The sequence below is a fragment of the Opisthorchis viverrini genome, assembly GCF_000715545.1.
Source record: "Opisthorchis viverrini unplaced genomic scaffold opera_v5_22, whole genome shotgun sequence".
Lineage (NCBI taxonomy): Eukaryota > Metazoa > Platyhelminthes > Trematoda > Opisthorchiida > Opisthorchiidae > Opisthorchis > Opisthorchis viverrini.
In genome coordinates this window covers 565,619-585,316 of record NW_008751678.1, presented here as the reverse complement: position 1 = coordinate 585,316, position 19,698 = coordinate 565,619, and the positions used below count along the sequence as shown (strand labels likewise).

General features: G+C 44.1%; 2 protein-coding genes across 2 annotated transcripts in view; both read right to left on the bottom strand.

The window, feature by feature from the left end:
* Nucleotides 1-1,145: 1,145 nt before the first annotated feature.
* T265_01948 (hypothetical protein) lies at nucleotides 1,146-18,542 on the bottom strand (the record flags this gene model as incomplete). The annotated part of the gene is made up of 11 exons (XM_009166086.1): nucleotides 1,146-1,199; nucleotides 1,645-1,929; nucleotides 2,928-3,008; nucleotides 5,728-6,018; nucleotides 7,512-7,573; nucleotides 11,392-11,517; nucleotides 13,602-13,859; nucleotides 14,315-14,450; nucleotides 14,959-15,074; nucleotides 15,444-15,558; nucleotides 18,483-18,542. 11 exons carry the CDS (start codon nucleotides 18,540-18,542, stop codon nucleotides 1,146-1,148), a joined length of 1,584 nt encoding a protein of 527 aa, XP_009164350.1.
* A 407-nt stretch (nucleotides 18,543-18,949) lies between these two features.
* Nucleotides 18,950-19,698, bottom strand: part of T265_01947 (hypothetical protein) — a gene marked incomplete at both ends in the record, with an annotated part of 18,956 nt that continues 18,207 nt past the window's right edge. Inside the window, one exon of the mRNA XM_009166085.1 lies at nucleotides 18,950-19,449. Coding sequence (XP_009164349.1) covers nucleotides 19,045-19,449 — 405 coding nt within the window. The remainder of the gene's footprint in view (nucleotides 19,450-19,698) is intronic.

Here is a 19,698-nt window from a genome sequence, read left to right as displayed (position 1 = left end):
CCGGGTGCCACGCAATGTGGTCAACGATTTCGCATTTGCCAAGATTGTTCGGGATCTCAGCCTTCCGATCGGAGTCTATGGTGCATGCATAAACACCAAGGAAGAGCTGGCGGCTGCTTGGGGTGATATTCCGCACAACAGCGTTGACGGTCGCGGTCTACAAGAGTTGGTCGCTTCGCCTCTTTCTAATCAATGTCTTGTATTTCCAGAACGATTACTTCCTCGGATATTTAGCCGTGGTGTCCAGCTCCGATGCAACCTGCTCAGGATGAGAGTTAGAAGCGCTCGGCATGGTCATGGTGGCCAGACGATCTTCTGTCGTGGAAACTGTGGCCAACAGGAGAGTTTAGTGCATATTTAACAGTCCTGCTGGATCACGCACGATGCTAGATGTGCCCGACATAATTGGGATGCAAGGGAACTCGCAAAACGTCCCCGTCGCCTGGGATACACCGTCTTCGAGGAGTTGAGAGCATCTACTTCGACGTCCTTCATCAAGCCTGACATAATCGTTGTTCGGCAGCACCGAGCAACTGTGATGGACGTCCCCATAGTCTCCGATGGGCGTGAGGTGACTTTGTGGAACGAGAAGAAACAGAAGTATGGTTCTGATGGATATTCCCTCGTCATTATCTCGGCCCCACGTGCAATTGGCTGTGACGTCGACTTTTTGGTCCCCCACCGATGGTCATCTCTTATCGAGGGACCTGCTTTCCTCAATCCGCCAAGGCTGTTATCGGACTGGGAATTCCTAAGGTCACATTCAGTGACTTGTGTTAGCTTGCCATTGTGAGCTCTCTGCGTACTCACGACACTTTTATGCGTGGTACATGGCGTTAATTGTACATTCTTGCCATTGAATCTCACACCAGGCGCAGTATGACGAACACTTTGTGCCTGATCTGTGAGTCTTGACTGTGCTAGCGCTAACCGTGGCTTGAAGAGCATTCAGCACTTTGTCCTTTCTTCTGTTATTGTTTTTCAAACGCGTGTTTTCATTCTAAAAATTCTTATGTATGTTGGGATTCATCTTGTCTGACTGGAACTGTTGGTGGCATGACTTCGAATGAGACGCTTTTCTCTTTCTATCCGTTATTCTCTTTTACTTCTCCTGTAGCCCTTCTAAATTCATCGCTTGAATTTTTTTATTTATTTCTGTGACCATGCTTTTCATAAATAAAATTTAGTGTATTTGAACGCTGTGATGATAAAGGAAATATCAAAATGGGTTGGAATTGTCCATTGAAGAGCATTTCATTCAGAGCATTGCATATCCCAGGGTACCGTGGTACATTGTCGTGGCTAGGACGCTAAAGGCTCAGAACAAAACTGCCACAAACTAAATGATTACACGTGTTCGAATCCCATCTGAATATGCGATGCAGCTCTATGCGCATACTGATGTTGTGTGGCCTTGATTTTACTTTTGATGGGTGTCTACGTTGTTAAACCAGACTAATGGTGGTGGGTCCTTTTGCTCTAACAATCTAGAGAGATATAAAATAGACAGCACCGTCAAGAAAACCTCGGTTTGAAGCATCAAAACACGCTATACGGATTGTTAGCTCATCTAAGTGAACACAGGATGATACTCCGAGGAGGAGAAACACAAACTCATGGAACGAAAAATCACGGGAAACTTACAGTGTTTGCAATATCCTCGATCCTATCAGTCCCAGTGGAAGACCAATGTATCAACGGTGAACAGGTAAAACGTAGCAGATGGTCCATCAGTAGGCCACACAGGAGAGGATCAGGTTGCGAATAATTCACCGCTTCCAGTAGGTAGTTCCGTAGTTGATCTGTTGGGAGTTTGGGAGGACTCGATATACTGCCCACCGCAGCATTCCTTTCTGCCTCATCCAGAACAATTCCAAAGGTTTTGAGCAACATGTCAACGAAATTCTTTAGCAGATGGATATCACGTGTCTGATGATTGGAAATAAGGAATGGGATTCAGCTAACCAATGAGAAATTTTCTTAAATATGACTACATACATTAGGAAACCTACACAGTCGACGAAGTAAACTAAAAATTGCACGACACAGCCAGGCCAAGACGAACGATGGAACTTGGAAACGGTATATCACGGCGGTGGAACCAACCTTAGATCGGTTTCCACTGGTGAAACAGCGGTGAAAGTACCTGAGTCCATTACACAGCTTGTCTAATGTGATGAGACAAGGAAAGAGAAAGTAGAAACTCCGGCAACACTTTTGTCCATTAGGTATGAAACGTAACCTCCACTGTGCGTGTTGGGTCTGGAACTCTGAAACATCGAACAAGACGATTAACTACTACAAGTTACTTGATCAACAGCCATTTAACCAAATTATTGAGCGTCACACAGGGCTAGCCGTAAGTTAATAGAAAAGCCGTTAATATGAACCACTATGGTTTATGCCCTTGCTGTGGTCCCATTCCATATGTGGGGTAATAGTTTGACTGAGCGTTCAGACCGGTTTTATCTAGCTACATTTTTCTTAAAATGGATATTGCCCCCCATAAAGAATGATGCTTGTGACATTAACACGCCCCGAAGTCAGGATTTAATCGGTTTCATCGGGTGTATGGGATTTTCTTTGCTTCAACAACGTACTGGTGGTGTCACCTCAACTGGTGATGAAACATCTGGAACCAAATTCCCCAGCTCAGCGGACAAACCAACGACCACATAACAAAAGCGTTTGTCAGGGTTAACAGAGGGCTATCCTACACAGAAACAGAAACTCTTGCTGTTGAAAAAGCCTCAATGGCGTTTAGAGAACCAAGGTTATTCAACAGTTTATGAAGAGGTCAGGCTGTTCCTAAGAGAATAAGTGAACACGTCAGCTTGTAAAAGCAAATGAGGAATCCGCAAAGAAAAATGCATCATTCTAAACGCACTACTCAAATGGTTCGAAGTAGCAACAAATATAGCACCAACCTGACTGGAGTAGGCATGAATCAAGCCCGTGAGACACGACCGGGTCAGCTTGTCGAGTTTATGCGAAATTGATTTGTTGGCCTATATGAAAAGAGGGGAAGAAGTTGGTGTACAACAACAAAAATCACACCTGATTGAAAATTCGATAGGACATGAAATAGAGGTGGTAGTATGAAGTAATATACACCAAACACTCATTTCGGTATTGATTTACGTATTCAAACGTTGAATGAACTACTCAGGTAATCTCCCGATTGGTATGAGGACTGGAATAACCAGGACACTAGATCTAACAAGACAACGAAACTTCAAGGAGAGAGAATGAAGGTTATCCTATGAGAACGCGTTTCGCTCTGGTTAGTCGTAGCAGAGTCCATTGCTTGATGCTCCCCAGTGCTAACCGAATCAGCTAACCATGAACAAGATTAAATAAGTCTGTCTTCGTCCTGGTCAGGATAAAACGCGCTGTTTTTCCAGTAATCCAGTAGTATGACCGCCCTCCCAGTGATTTCGCATTCATGACAGCCAAAAAGCGCCGTAAGTTCCAGAGTCCTTCGTACAACTTTGATGTTCATCTGGCATACGGTAGGGTCCCGAAAGGCTTTCCTCGTAACCTCTAGTTGTATGATAAGTTCCCACAAAAGGTAATCAGACAAAGCAGTGTCGTGGCTGATATCGCACTCAATGTCGTAATAAAAACCACTAGGTTGCCGTTAAACAATTCTACCTGCATACAGGGCGCGAGATATTGATTAAATCATCCTAAATGGTTGAAATACAAGACTCTATTCAATGTTCTCAGGATATCGCATATGTACATCACATTATGCGTGGTGTAAATTGAATACATAACTGATGATTTTTGCCACGTGTGGCATGTAAGTGATCCTCATGACACGGACTAAGCCTGGAAGATATGCGAAGAGTGCTACGCGGTCCAGTGTTGTCAAGAACCTATAGAATTTCTGGATTTCGAAGATCCGGGAGGACAATCTTCAAAATTATACAATATTGAGAGAAAACGTAAAGAGCTGGAAGAAAAGTGCCAAGCAGTGTAAGAACCGACCACTTAGCCAGAAAGAACCAAACCAGTACCGAGCATAGTGTGTGTTGTCAGAAGACTAGCGTCTCCTCGACAGATCTATCTGTCTCTATATTCTTTTATATCACAGTTACTACCTATGCCAGTGTCAACCTGACTGAATCACCTGGTTGTCGATCAGGTGGCTGTGGGTTTCAACAAGCTTCACCAGTGTCTTGCAAACAAGTTCGCCACCAGTCACCATCAGATGGACACCATCAGTGCGCAGTCATGATAGGCGCGAACCGATGTCCTACCGATCGACAGCCGACAGGTGTCAAGCTTGACAAGTAGACAGCCACCTGATCCAAAACCTTAAAAATGCATCGGAGTCACCGGCATATTGCTAATTCGAAGTAGAATGTGAAAGAAAACCTGAACTTTAAGCTGTATCATTCAAAGAGAAGGGTACCGATAAGCCTGAAGCATAAACCAGACCTCTTTAATCCACATGGCTCAGCAACTATTTCGAATCCCGCTTATGTAAGATGAGTGGAAAATGGTTTTTGTTACTGCAAGGAATCTTGATTTTATGTAGGGTAAGATGCAAGATCAATGGCATATGGAGAATTCTTGATATGAGGTGTTTTGGGGTGAGGTAACTCATAGTAAATTTGGAGTACAGAACATTTAATTCGGGGTCTCCTATTCTTTGTCCGAAATAACGACAATTCAAACCCAGTTTAGCGTTGCTCATTACAAAAGATTTTGTATAAGCTAATTTTACCATAGCTTTTCCTTTGAGATAAACATACGGACTAAGAAAACTATCGAACAAAAATCAACCTGTGAATGTAGAGCTTTCTGGGGAGGGGGGTTTCAGTTCACCCAAACTCTACAGTCACGATTAATATCACCTGAGTGAAACTCAGCGTGCAGTTTGCTGGATGAAAATTTAGGCGGTTATAAAACATTCGATTGATTTCATTTAGCTAGATTTGCAGGATCTCGCAAACACACTACTGAAATGGGCCGCGCTACTGAGAGTACTCTCCATTTTTACGAAACACGGTGGAATCATGAAAAACCTCGGATTCACCTCACAGATGCGCCAGTACCCGGTGAACTACGTAGCTGCAAGCTTATTTCGATCTGAGGAGCCCAGCCCAGAAAACAAAAGCAACTGATCAGATGGGAATCCTGCTAGGTAGAGTGGCGAATAAAGGCTATCCTTTCAGTGTCACGTGAAATGTTCAGCTTACATATGAAGTTCACGGGTCGGAAGAAATCAACAGCAAAGATGAGGTGCATCCAACCAGAGCTTCTCGAATTCAGAGCAAGTAGCGAAACTGAATACCTGTGAGTCTTCGTACTTGATTCGTTTCTGGTGAAGCAAGTTAACCACGGTCGATGAAATTTATATACGACCGAATAATGAGATAAACGGCCTTGGACACATTCGTGAGTGCTGTAAACTCAGTAATAAAGAATGAATTCTTTTGTGGAGAGGAGTAGCTGCATAATGAAACGATTCTGGTCGGTTCCGTGAATGTTCTTCCTGAAGAAGGAGGCACCGAACATTATTACACGTAATTTCATTCTTAAGTTTTTAAGTAAAAACGTCGTAGCCGGTCACATGTAGAAAGCCTTTTCTCAGCACCAAACTCCCTGCAACCTGGCGGGACCGACTTAGGTGATCATTGAGGAAAGCTAGTGCTACAGAGAGGCAGATTAGAGAGTTTGGTTACGTCTCCATCGACCGTTATTGTGAAAACTCACCATCTTTTCCAATACATGTGCGATCAGAATGAGGTAGCTTGTAAGGTGGTGCAACGCAATCGATTGGCCTCGAAGCTCTCCCGGCATATCGGTGCTGCCCAAACAACCGTGCAGGCAATCTGCCAATAGGGACAAAGAATCCAACTGAGCCTGTGGCCAATCAGAATCGGCTTTCTCGCATAGCAGTGGAAGCAAATAGGGCGCGGAGAACGTGCGTGAAGCAAACAGGCATCGATGTAAACCTTCGGAAAGTGAGGCACGCGAGATATTCGGCGCAGTTTCCCCTGGAGGCTGGGAAAAGAAAATAGAGAACCACTGAACGAAAGAAACCAACAGCAAGCTGCAGTGGACGAGACATTAGTACAAGTCAAAATGGTAAGAGTTTGAATGGTCCATTTTCACAATAAAACCTTAAGTAATATCTGACAATTAACTAGTGGATTCACGGATAGTGGCCCTACTGAGTGCCGAATTCGGTGTCATAGATTGACCCTACAACCCATTTAAGCAGCTCATCTATACTTTGTAGACGAATGCGTGCAGCCAACTCCATGTTTCATAGAAATAAAAGATTTTTAAAATAACCATTCATCTGTAACACCCATTCGGTGTCCAGCTGCCGTGCCACCTGAAGGAAACATGAGGGTAAACCAAACCTAGGCGGGTGCATTCGAGATGCAGAGGTTGGCTTCGAATAATGGACCTACCGCTTAATAAGTTCTCGCTTTAACCGCTGGGCCACCACGATGAATCCCTAGGTTATATCGATTCCCAAGTTCGATGGAGAAAGTGAGGCGTTTGAACAAAAGAAGGTATTTATTCCTTTCCGGCTAGGCTGAAAGCAGCAAGATGGTGAGGTGTACGGCACACGTGTCGGTCAGAGCTGCATGCGAGGGGCAATCTGGGAAATTTTTGCAAAATGAGATTTCTAGGTTGAAGGATATAGTTCCCTGGTGTTGTGGTGATTTCCATCTAGACACTCAAAACCCGATCGCACGCTTCAACACAGGAAAACTCCTGCGCACGCCAGCCGGGAATGGGAAACACACCTGGGTCTCAATCACAGGAATAACTTCACAAGGTTAGTAAAACTTCCATCCGAGAAGTAATCACTCGAGAAACTAGTCAATCCGTGACCAGATAGTGTGGATTCCGTGATTGAAGGATAGGTGATGCTATATCCTGTCTGAGGGTGAGGTAATTACACGGTTGACTAGTTGCTCGTGGACACATGGCTAAGAGCTGGGAGGTCGCGGGTTCAAAACTCCCTGTAGTTTCGTGAAACGTATACTGACGATTTCCAATGAGGACAAAACAGCAGTAGATTGCTTCTCGGCTTATCAGCATAGATTGACTTCACTTACAGGACAGAATCTCAATTGCAATTCAAAAGTGACGAGTGTCACAACATCTTTATACATCGAACGCGTATCCAACTGGCAAAAAGGTTTTCGAGTGAGTTGCTAGAAGCAGAACTATGGAAAATATAGACATACCAGTAAATATGAAGTAATAAACCAAATTCCTATTCATACATTTTCATTGTACTGGCCTTGAACGGAATAGTCCGGTCTTGGGGTGTTCTTGTAGCGTTCTCAGTCGAAAAAAAAACAATAAGATATCCAAAATCTGAGTAGCTATCGCTGAATCGCTGACAGCAAATGCCCAGAACAAGGGCATGAGTTCAACGTCTTTTACGAAGAATGTCAAACGTAGCCGACAGTCACGTCTGTACACAGGTAAAACAGGAATATTACTTATCGGCAAACGTGAAATATACTCACCGGTGTAAAATTTATGGGGAAATAGGCAGCCATGGTCTCAAAAAAGTCTTCTTGCATTTCATCTGCAGGAAGCAATGGTAAGGAAAGCATCAGTTGATGGGAAACAGGACACTAGGACAATGAAAAACAGTAGCAGAATGATTGAGTTCAAAGCATGTACACCGAAAATTGGGGCCAAACTGAATTTCCAATATTTCTGCTCAAGTGTTCCGTACACCGATCGGATATTCGAAGTTTAGCTGCATCATGTCTGGACAGTAAAGCCACATTTCCACACGCGATCCGTCTGGTGACAGGCGTGTGTGTAACTGCACCATGCCGTTCCTGTGGAGATTGACTTCCGTTCAGTGAACACTGAGGGAACTCCCAACTTTAATAGTGTTGTCATCATGCGCTGGATGAATAGTATTGTGGAAAATGCATGGGCTATGTCTACAACAAGCACATTAAAGAAGCCGGTGCAGTAAAAGTCCCAGGAACCTAATGTATTCAATACAAAATACAGTAAGAAAGCATATTCGCGGACGAGTCTGTTGCCACTTGTGGCCTTCACACAAAAGTGAACTCTCAAGGTCATGAGTTTATGCTTGTTGGTCGTTCATTATATGCCTGCATATTACATTGCCCATGATACCTAGCTATAACGCTGAGACGCTGTTGTGGTAGGGTCAACTTTGTAATAACATTATTGGGCTCACGTGGCGACTTATGGGGGAGATGGTTACCAGTTATGAATTCCACAGCCGCCAGGCTCGACCCCACCTGCAAGCTAGGTGTGCTTGCTGCTTATCTTGCAACCACAGTACTTCGCAACAGAGAACTTCCTCCAAGACGGGTTCGGTATGGTTTCTTGAGATGCAACTTCAATTCAATTTCTTTCAAGACCGCCTCTTACATGCTAGCTGCACAAACTTCAGTCCCACTGAGTGCACGATCATGCTCTTGGTCATGCAGTCACTGAACACGCCATTTACAATCTGGGGAGACGCCTCGAAGTTGTGGAGTTCTACTTATCTTGGAAATTGTATAGGTGCCGATTGTAGTGTGACAGATGAGATCGAGGCACGGATTACCAAGTTTCGGGTCGAGTTCGCTAACTTGAGACACCTATGGCGTCAAAGCAGTATAGCCCGGTTCATATAGTTTCCAGTAACTCTAAGGTGACTGATTGGACACGAGGTGGCTTCCACTGGTTAGCCGAAACCCAGAATCGCGTCGTGGTGGCATTTTCTTGCATCTGACTGGTCTATCTAACGCCTTCATTTAACCGATTTTATTCCTCTTATATGACTGAACCGTGTGCTTCTTGTCTTGTGATGTAGTCTTCTCCCACTTGTGTCGTTGATCGGACAGTCTTCTAATTTTGTTGGTCTCCTTCCTTTGATTCTGTTGCTCAGTTCGTTGTCGTTCCGTTGGTTGGTTTCGCTACTTGATTAAGAGTCCACCCACCGTGTAACTCCTGTCAATCGGGGTGATAGACCAGACTGATGTCAATGCCGTTACTGGTTGGTTTCACTGTGGATTGCTATCCTCCTCTGTTCATGTGCGGCCACGTATTTGGGTGTTATCCCAAGCAAACTGACGCCCCCATCTCTCTTCGTAAACTGAAACAAGTGACATCGGGTTATGTGTTCTGTTGACAAGCTTGCGCCAATATATTCAGTGTGACAAAAACACCGTTTGTATCAGTCGTTACAGTGAAGCTTGCGGATGACATATGCTTTCCTCACTGCTTGCTATATCTTCTTTGGTTTCGATAGAACTCTTCTCAAATTATTACCGGGCTCGAGGACGAGGATTATTCCATGTCATCGCAAGTGCCTTGCAATCATTACGGTTATTTTTTGGCATGCTGAAGCGCAATCATTCTGTGTTCCGGTTGTGCAGTCTGGCTTTAAATTCGTAGAGATCAATATATATGAAGCGCTACAAGGAAAGGAAGAATGAACTACCTGACCCCGCACTAGCGAAGTCACCTCGATTGGTGACAAGACGTTGACAACCCAGCTGCCAGAAAAACAGACCCACAGCCATGCAGTACACCTGAGCTATCTATATTCCATAAAATCGTCGATGGAAAACTATATCACAGAAGAGGTGAGAAAGTACTGCGTGTGGTCACTGCATGCAATGATCTGTCTAAAAAGCGCTCTCCAACACATGCCATTGTGTCCCTCATACGCAGAAATTCTGTTGGATTCTAGGACTCCAAATATACTTTTTTTTATGATTCTTCGATGAATCACACCTAAACGACAGACCTATCCCCTCACACAAGTTTGTCCCTAAGAAGAAAATACTTTTGGCTAAAATTCTTGGGATTGGAGGAAAGTGGTTACCTCTGAGAAATAGCTTGCTGCGACTGTCCCCCTAAGCTGAGGCTATGTAACCAGGATAGATCTCTTGGCTACAGAAGTGTCCAACCTCTGTTAGGATTGGGAGTTGCGCTGACATTTTGAAGCCATTCAGCTAATCGCTAGATGGTTGCTTGAAATAAAAGAAACTCAGCATAGGTCTACTGGATTCGTACAGCCAGAGACTCTCCGTGGATGTAAAAACTCAGACACTGGCTGTTCAGGCTGTTGAGTAGTCCTTACCTGGGGTTGAAAGAAAAAAGAAAGCGTTCAGCTGTAGCACCCTTCTGGTGCCTAGCTTCCATGCCACCCGAAGGAAGCATGAGGGCTGGGATACTGCCAGGTTTCCCAAGCCTAGACAGCGGAAGCCGAGTGGCGGAGGTCGGATTCGAACCACGGACCTTCCGGTCAGTAAATTCGCGCTCTAACCACTCCTTACCTGGAGTTACTCAGCAATGTATGCAGTTGGGTTCAAAGCGTACGGTGATGCACTGATTAATTAGTCAAGGTTCATCAACCGAACCGCTAGGAAATCGGGAGTATTTGGTCAACATCTAAGATTTCTACACAAGTTGTTCCCAGTTCATCAGATCCCCTGCTACATTCTACTTACAATGCTGCAGTGTGCTCCATATTACTATATGGATCAGAAACCTGGCCACTGCGCCCCGAGGACCTCAAAAGTGTTTGACCATCAGTGTCTTCAGGGCATTGCCCAGATCTGGTGGGAACACCAAATAAGCAATGCTGAAATATGTCGAATGATATTCGGGAGAAATGACTCACCCTCGATTGATGAACCGATCACACTGTATAGGTTGCGCTGACTTGGTCACGTGTTGCGTATGCCAGTCGACCGACTTCCACGAAGGGCTCTTTTCGCACAACCACGTAAAGGGTGGAAGAGCCAGAGGCGGTCAAACAATGACTTGGCAGTGAAGTATGAAAGCCATTACCAGCAAACTCAACTGCGCTGGTTTTCCTGGGTGGGGACCCAGAGACGGGCCACATCAATGACTAGAGACATTGTCAAAAATGGCCCAGTAGCACCCTCGGTGGCGCTCGTGCATCCGAGCTATTGCCTTTAATGCATAGTTCCCTTTCCAATCCCTCAGTTGATAGCCCACTGACAGTGCTGGATTTATGCATCAATTTATCATCTCCCGCCTGCAATGCGCAGCTACCTACCCCACCTCCCCGAATCATCGGTGAACGAAACTGTCGCAGCTCCAACTATTGTACGACAAGTACACGGTTATTACAGCTGACAATGATGACGATGATGACCTACTTAGAAATCTGAAGCGATCCTGGGTTACACCCCCTTCTATAAAGTTGCATCTACAAAGAAAACTCATTTTTGGACTTGAAGGGTTCCTACCCACATTTTGTATGACGAAATAACACCATGTTGTGGGAAACATTTTCGAGAAGACCGTTTTACCTGTCTGGAGCGGATTACACTGGCGGACATAACATCTGTTAAGCTGAAACTGAGAGAAAAATCAACCGGTAAAGAGACTCACCTAACTCGAACTGTGCTATCACAACGAGATGCATGTCGAAGATGATGGTCAGGCACTCCGGATCCTTCTCTCCATCAACTGCCTGCACATAAGAGACGAGAAAAGACCGACCCATCGTCTTCAATCCTGATGGAAGGACGACAAATGCAAATTGATGCAAGTTGAGTTTGTTTGAATCGATCCTCTATTGAGTACCACCTTACTTGCAGAAACTAGGGTCCTACCAACATGAGCGGACAAAAAATCCACTACGGTGGATGGCAAACAGCTAGCAGAGTTGTACATTACGAATTTTGTCATGCTGAACGTTATTTCGAGATTACAATCATTTGGTGAACCCCAAAGTATGGTTGGAGCTTATCACACTGTTCACGTCATCTCCAGCAGTATCACAGTCTAATGACAGTGAAATGCAGGAAACTGAAAGAAGTTTCTCAGTGATTGTCTCACGGCTTTCCTTGTTTATTTTGACAAACCTCCTAAAAATGAGATGTAGAATTTCGGTATACACTGATTTACCGGTATCCTTAGGACCTTTTTTTAGATAGGTACACATCACTGTTTATAGGCTATATGAAAACAAAAGGAAGGCGAAATTTTCTGGTTGTCTCTAACCGATCTGAGGACAAGCCTTGTTGAGAAAACCAAAGGAGGCCTTCGCAGGTCCTACCATTCAGGGTGATACCATTCTGTCTTCTGAGAACATTCACAATAAGCATTAAGAAGGAGCGTGCTTCGGAGTTGAAGGTCTTTCACTTCAATTTCAAACCGTCCTCATGCTTCTGAAATACTCCAAAAGGATTTTTGCTTCCGACGGATCTTGCCATAAGGAGCACTCATCTGTTGACTGGAAAGAATTAAATACTGTTCTAAGAATAGGCTGGAATTCTGTGCAGTAAAGGATTGAGCTGTGTGAATGAGAGATGACGGCACCATATCAAATCTGAATACGGGCAAACCACACTGTTGATCAGCCAGTCGTGACACGACGGTGAAGAGTTCGGCGGCTAAATGGAAGAGGTGTTCGCGAGATGCGAACTGTTGACGGTTTCAAACAACCAGCTGCGAAGGGCTCATGGGGTATTCGGGTACAGAATGACGACAGGATGAAGATAAAATATCAACTGAAGTCACTAAATCTCACTACCCACAACTTATACGATCGTTTCTCAGGATTTTAGTTGGTCCACAAACTTGTAAGGAGTAGTTGAACAAAATCGACAGACAGCGTAAGAACAGCTTACGTTTGATTGGAATGCATGATATATGGCATCGAGCAGTTACCGTCACAATAGATGTGGGTCGAAGATAAAACCACTACTAGTCATACGTCCCTAGTTAAAAATAACTGCTGCGATATCCTAAGACCATTCCTATCTGATGAGCCCCAATCAGGAAGTTCATTTACGCCTATACGGGATCCCACAGTTCAGGCAAAAGTGCAAATGTCCCTAGATATGACTGTTTCCCTCTCTTTATCTTACGGAACGGCTGTCCTGCCAAACAGACTATCGTAGAAACAGCCCCACTTCGCTCACACCCCCACCTAATTGCAGCACAAAAATGGGCCCTCAATGTGGCTTATGCAGGCGTTGAAGTCATCGAGGTGCTTCAAAGCGCACGGATATGAAGTTGTGTAGAAGCTGTGGAACTTCGTATAATCTTGGATAGCAACTCAACTACACATAATGCAACCGAAAAGGCGAGCACGCTTCAATGGAGCTCCAACACGAGATAAGCGAGAGATCACGACATCGACTAATGTTCATGGTGCTTGTCTTTTTGTTCGTATTATGGGTTACTGGATTTCTGTTCAACCCCCGTCTCTTTTGCATTTGTTGTACTACTCGCAAATAGAACCTTCCAAGCTTCCTTTTAGAAACTTTGGGCGAATAAGCGGCAGTATCCACTTGTGAACTAAAAACACGTGAAAAATGCCATCCAGCACGCTTGAATCGTCCGGAAAAGCACAACAGTGTTTCAAGCCATTGCGAAGAAGCGGTTGCTCGGAAATCGGTACACTAATACATATATGGGCGTTTTACAACCCTACCGAGAAAGATTTTCGCTGGAGTGAAACAGTGCTGTGTTTATGGAAGTGTAGTCGCTTCAGCTAGCTCTCAACCCATAACGATCTGCTTATGAGGAGGGTCAAGAAAATACTCATCATGGTGGTCGAGGTCAACGGGGGCTAACTGCCTAACACTTACCTGATAAATGTGGACCGTGTAACAGGAGTTGTAACAAACGAAACACACGGAGGCGTGGGGCTTTGGTCAACGACTGGATGATCAGCTGGCCAAATAAACCATCTTGGCAAATGTGGGTTGCCTGAGTGGAGCACAATAATCGGGTACGATTCGTCCGGACAGCTCGAGCGAGCCAGAGGAACCCGTCCAAAATGGTACAGATGATGTCGGGATCGGCGAGCGCCAGACGGGATACGAGAAATTCAACAAGGCATTGAACTGGTTGAAAGGATGCAAGAAGAAAAGGCATTTCGTGCGACTGACCCAAGAAAGCCCTGCCTACATATAAAGGAAACGTATACTGTAACAACTGCGTTAGTTAAAGCCTGACTGACGATTTCCGGGTTCCGAAAAGTCTGGCAGTGTAATAAAGGCAAGATTTTCGCTAGGAGAAACTTATTTAAGGATGGCGATTGCAATATGGATCTCAAGAGCTCCTAAAACCAATAGGGTAACGTAGTCTGATCCGACGTCATTAGAGGCCAGCAGATGAAGCCGAACACTTTTTAAGCGTAGAATCTGAGAATATTGAAACTAGATACAATATTAACAAAGTGTTAGTTCTAACACATCAACTATACCCACCCAAGGAGACTCGAATGACTCAATTCAAATTATATCAATGTCACTTTAAGTCAGATCGACAATATCAACATAAAAGAATTGTGACAAACCCTCTTTATCCTGGACGTAATCAATGGGAATCGCCTGTAGTCCGTTCACGAGCGTCCTCAGTGAATCTTTCTGCGACGCGGTCTTTGTATCAACCAGACCGGACCTGCGTGTACAAAAGATTTCAAGGAAAGAATACTTTAATGACAAAGATCAACTCTTCGGGCATTCCATAGGTTATTCACGGACATTGATTAAAAGGAACGCTTTTCAAGGATAAAGGTGCTGACAGGCGTGCAATGTGTCATCTCCAAGAGCACTTGTTCCCATCGAACAGACAGTGATCGTTCGTTGAGCTTGGCAAATTTCTTGAAAACATTCCACGAACCGAACAGAGTAAAATAAATGCAATGTTGCGCAGCGATGCGTCATTGTGTGATCTGACCTACCTACGTTCTTTTTTTATAAAACATTTCGGTGCTCCAAAAAGATGTAGTTGAATCCTGAAAAGTTCAGTCACATATATATTTCTGTCTGCATTCGGATCCATCAAATTAGTGGAGAGAGATAGGACACGTGATACTCTGGTTAATACTCTTAAGCTTTAACCTTTGGACGACGAATTCGTAGTACAGCTGTTCCATTGAGGGAGTGCGTACGATAATTGCTAATGCGTTCATAACTATCAGATGACAAACGACCTCACCTTGCACAAGCATAACCAAAGGAACATTGAAATCAGACCTTGGAGACGATTCTGTACACCAAAAGTATTTTGTACTTTAATTTGTTGGTTCAGTACGACAGGGTAGTATTGGCTCGCTGTATTAGACAAGACAAAAGTATTGGACGGGCTCGTTCGCTAACAACAAGACTTTTTCAGATAAAAACAATAAAAGTTACCGGACAAAGAAATAACACACGTAGGTTGTATTATTTACTGAGTGAGAACCAGCTGTGTGTATGTTCGAGGCTTTCAAGCCAAGAAAACCACCATGTCAGTCAAGCAAAACACCGAGACGACAAGGTTGCAAGCACTTACTCAAGAGACTGCACGAGATCCAAAAGCGACGTCATCTGAAAACAGAGGAAATATACCTGAAAGACGCGTAAGTGGATCCACTGGAAAGTTAATAAAATGGTTGCCATAGCAACAGAACAGTGAAGCCAGTCAAGACAAGGAGCACTGACCATGCATATACCAAACTACTCGAAAATCTTGAAAAGGAACCCATCCAAACATAAGGCAAGCGAAGTCATAGGTAAAGTTGTCGGCAACATGACCACTTTTGATTGTAAAAAGCAACTGCTAAGCAAGAAGAATTTCAGAGTAATCTTTTAATTTAACAACAGCTTTTCCGTTATCTCTCGTCTTGAATGGAACCTAAGTTTGGATAACTCGGCCCGTAGGTCCTGTTAGTAAACGTTACAAGAGGGAAATAAACCCCAACAGGCGATAGCGTACTATGTGAGCCTTTCACTTCGGAAGTGTTTCAATAACATCCCTATGATAAGCCAACTGAATGAATGTATGACCAACAGCTGTCAGCAAAAGCCCCAGGTCACATTCTAGTCGTTTCTGGCCACTGCAGTTATACGTTGCTGAATAAATCAATAACTTGCGTGCTGAGTTAGAGTTCAATTGAAACTCCAGCTAGACGACATTCATTCTCGAATAAAGCTCTAACGATAAAACGGGACCCCAAAGAGGGAGAAGTTTGTAGTGAGCAGTCGAAGGATCCTGATAAGTCTTGCCCTGCAAAGTTCAAGGCGAAATGTGGTATACCATTCATAAATAACCACCAACTCTGAGGAAGACGATTCAAGCGACAGTAAATTCACCCCCTTGCAATCGCTGGTCGAAGAAACGACCATCCTGGAACCGTACAGAAGGAACTTGGAACTATAAGTTTGGAACCCCTAATTGACCCTCCTTTCAAACCAAGATGGAAGCATAATAATGGCACTGACATACATTATTGGATTAAGTTTATCCGTGGACAACCAGGCCGAAAAAGCCGACGCCGCTCGTACTTCTGATACACATTCCTCCTCGTTCTGACTTGCTTTTGCCTGATCGACAGACTAATGGCATGAAAATCTGCGACAGTTGTAATATCAACCGAATGTATTGAAGGTATCCAGTACGAATAGCCGTTTAAATTGCGGGACTAAATGTACGTGTCTTCCATGAGAGAATGCTGTTTAGAAGAGAACGGTCCCAGCAAATTTCAACAAAAAACAATCTTTTTGGGGAATTGCAGTCAAGAACTTCTCAGAAGAGCATCGGAAATAGGTAAATGCCAGGAAAAACTATCGCCACATCGTTCGAATAGTAACAAGCACGTGGATTCTGCCTAACAGTAACAAAGTTTCGGGCAAATCGTCTTTACCCTTCTGAGTACACCGAACACTGTATTTAAGTTTTTGCAGTATCAAGCCTCACGAAACTACAACGATCAATTCCTCGGTAAGAGTTACAGAGCCACATAGTTGTTGGTAGCAGCCATCCACTCGAGCACATCGGTTCGGCAGACCAAACGATGAGATTGCACAAAAGTACATCACAGAAGCTCTGCATGAGGAACTACTTACATTGACCACAACAGTGAATTAGCAGGTTCGCATATGTTTCACAAACGTTTCCAAACTTTATGGAATCTCAAACATACCACCCATCCTCAGGACCGTAGATAAGTGTGCACTCTATGGATACCGCTGCATTGCGTGAATTCTGCGGGCACGCAGACGAGATATAGTATGTGGAGAAAGGGTTCGTAGCCTACCTTTAAGGGGTTCTGCGATAAATTGTGGCCTATATAAGGGTAGTGTCCTCTCTTATGAGTGGTCACCATATGTCGGTCAAGAAAAAGTTGGTACACAATGTGGTCAAAATCGCTGAACACGAACAAGTAGAATTCTAGAAAAGTAGCGAATAGATAATTAAAATTCGGGAATATTCTGGAGCGAGATATAAGGTGTTTAGCGATGACAGCTAGGACAAATAAACAGGCTGTGCGAGCAGAACGTTAAGGTTAGGGAAGACAAAGGATCTCACATTGTGTCATCACGGGGGTCCCCGTCATAAAGGCGCCTGTCATCCGATAACAAGATGGAAAGGTCATGTTTAAGTGCAGTGGTAGTGCTCATCATTCCAGTACCACTATCATTCATAGTGACACGTTCAGTTCACACATTCCCTGATTCAATTCACTTCCGATCAACAATAATACGCAGACAAAATGTAACTCGGTTGGTGCTACTACAGATCAGTTATTGCGGTTTGTGTGACAAGGAGGGAGGGCTATACATTACCCCGTTACTTTAAATGGAGTTGTTCTAACGAGGATTGATCAAGGTATGTGCTGGATATGATAGATTTAATGTGCCATTACCACGGACAGTGTACCTAGGCCATATCTGGCGATGGTTGAATAGTATCTTGGAATTCCTAAGTAGAAAGATGGCAATTATTGATTGCTAATCTGGTGGCGGCTAATCCGTTCACCGGCTCAGGTAATTAGAGGAAGTTACGTGATTAGCTCATGCTTAAGAAGCGCACACATCTTAAAGTGGTTGCGAATACCAAGGCCTGGTTTGCTCATCTCTGGGGATGGACAGACTCAACGTAGGATCAACTGGAAATGGTTTGGATTCATTTTAGTACACCTAGTCCTGAAGATCTAGAAAAGCACTCTTCCGTCGCAAAGAACTTGGACCCTGTGGTGGTGTAACGGTTCGCATTATTCAGCAACCTGCTGAGCTACACTGAAGGATACCCATGAGGAATTCACGGTATCCCAGTGGATAGAGACTTGACAAATCCAATCTCCAGGCCCTCCAAGTCAGATAATGGAACAAGCGCGACAGCCTATTCCTTGAATCACTACAGCATTAAAAGGAATCTATCAGTTTGAGGTTTTGGAACATGTACCATGCAGGCCTAAATAGCGGGATACGTTATGTTACCCTTAGGCTAGTAACGACAAATGTCCTGAGAATCACGTGCTAATCGACAAGACCTGTACAGCTAACCTGTTCGATATATACTCGGTTCAAAATAGTCGCTGAATTGGTAAACAATCAATTGCTTACCGAGCCCTTCTGAAACGGTGACTTCTCAAGGGATGCACATTTGAAAATCACAGTTAAAATCGCTTGGACAGTAGATGAAGCTTAGCAGGTTAAGGTGACCGAGAAAGGTGCTACGGCTGCCTAAACACCGCCTACCAAAGAAGACCATTTTTCCTTCCAAAGCTGGCGAAAGTCAGACCAAGGCGAGGCAACCATCAGCGAAAACGGACATAGTCATAGTGAGTGCTACGAAATCTTCACGCGTTTTTGACTGGTAATGATATGATTCTCCTCACATGATTGAAAGCCCTACCAGTGACTGACCCCGGGAGGGAGGGAGCATAACACTCCCTAGCCAAACTGCGCAGCTAATGCCCGTCGCTCGTTGGGTTTGTATTGCCTAATGCTCGCAAGTGGACAAACCCTACTGATAGGCTCTTATTCTGTTTGAAAAAAGACACATTGAAGGAACACTGATCATAAGGTTGCTGAAAACTCCTCGACAGCCCCCGGCCAGTTTCGATCTTTAGAAAGCAGAAAACAAGTGTATCCGCTCACGCTAAAACCAGTGACATGGACAGTGCTTACAAACAGGCCTGCACCAAAGCATAAGAAAAGAACGCCTCCAAGAGAGCAAATTAGGTTTATTTTGTTAAAGTACGTCTTTGGGGTACGTACGGTAGTGACAGGGAGATGTAACGCAGCTATCGACGTATTGTCAGCATTCAAGCGACAATGTTAAAAAGCCACATCTATTGTCTGAGAAATATTCACGTGTCTGTGAAGTTAACGGGAGTAATTTACTACATCCAGCGTCAAGCAGCAAGAGTTCACTTTGCTGAAATGCTGCGCGATAGTTCTGAGCACGTTGACGTTTCGTGACGGCAGGCAAACACACTGAGTCGACGGTCGAAGAAGATACCGGATCTGACACTATTCGACAAATTTGGTGTTCCCTTTCTCTGTAGTTGGTTGTTTGACGGTGAGATTTGTTTGGCCCCAATCGACCAAACAATGGGACGTGTCTTATTATTGGCTGTGACTTGTCTGAGCCTGGACTGCTATCCAATATTCCAGTGTATTCGCTGTGTACCTCATCAAAAACTGGATGGTGTATTCGTAGCTAAAAGGAAACGCAGGTACAATCGCCAGATTAGTGAACACAGAACAAAAGGGTGAATAAATGACAGCAGTAGTGTATTACTGAAAATAAGCAGGAATATCAGCAATGCTTCACTAGTACACTACAGTTGTGCAGCGTGATTTGAAGAAAGCAAGGTTATGGAATGACGAAAAACTGGGAGGAAAAAGGTCTCTTGTGCTACCATTCCACGGTTTAACTATATATATATATATATATATATATATATAT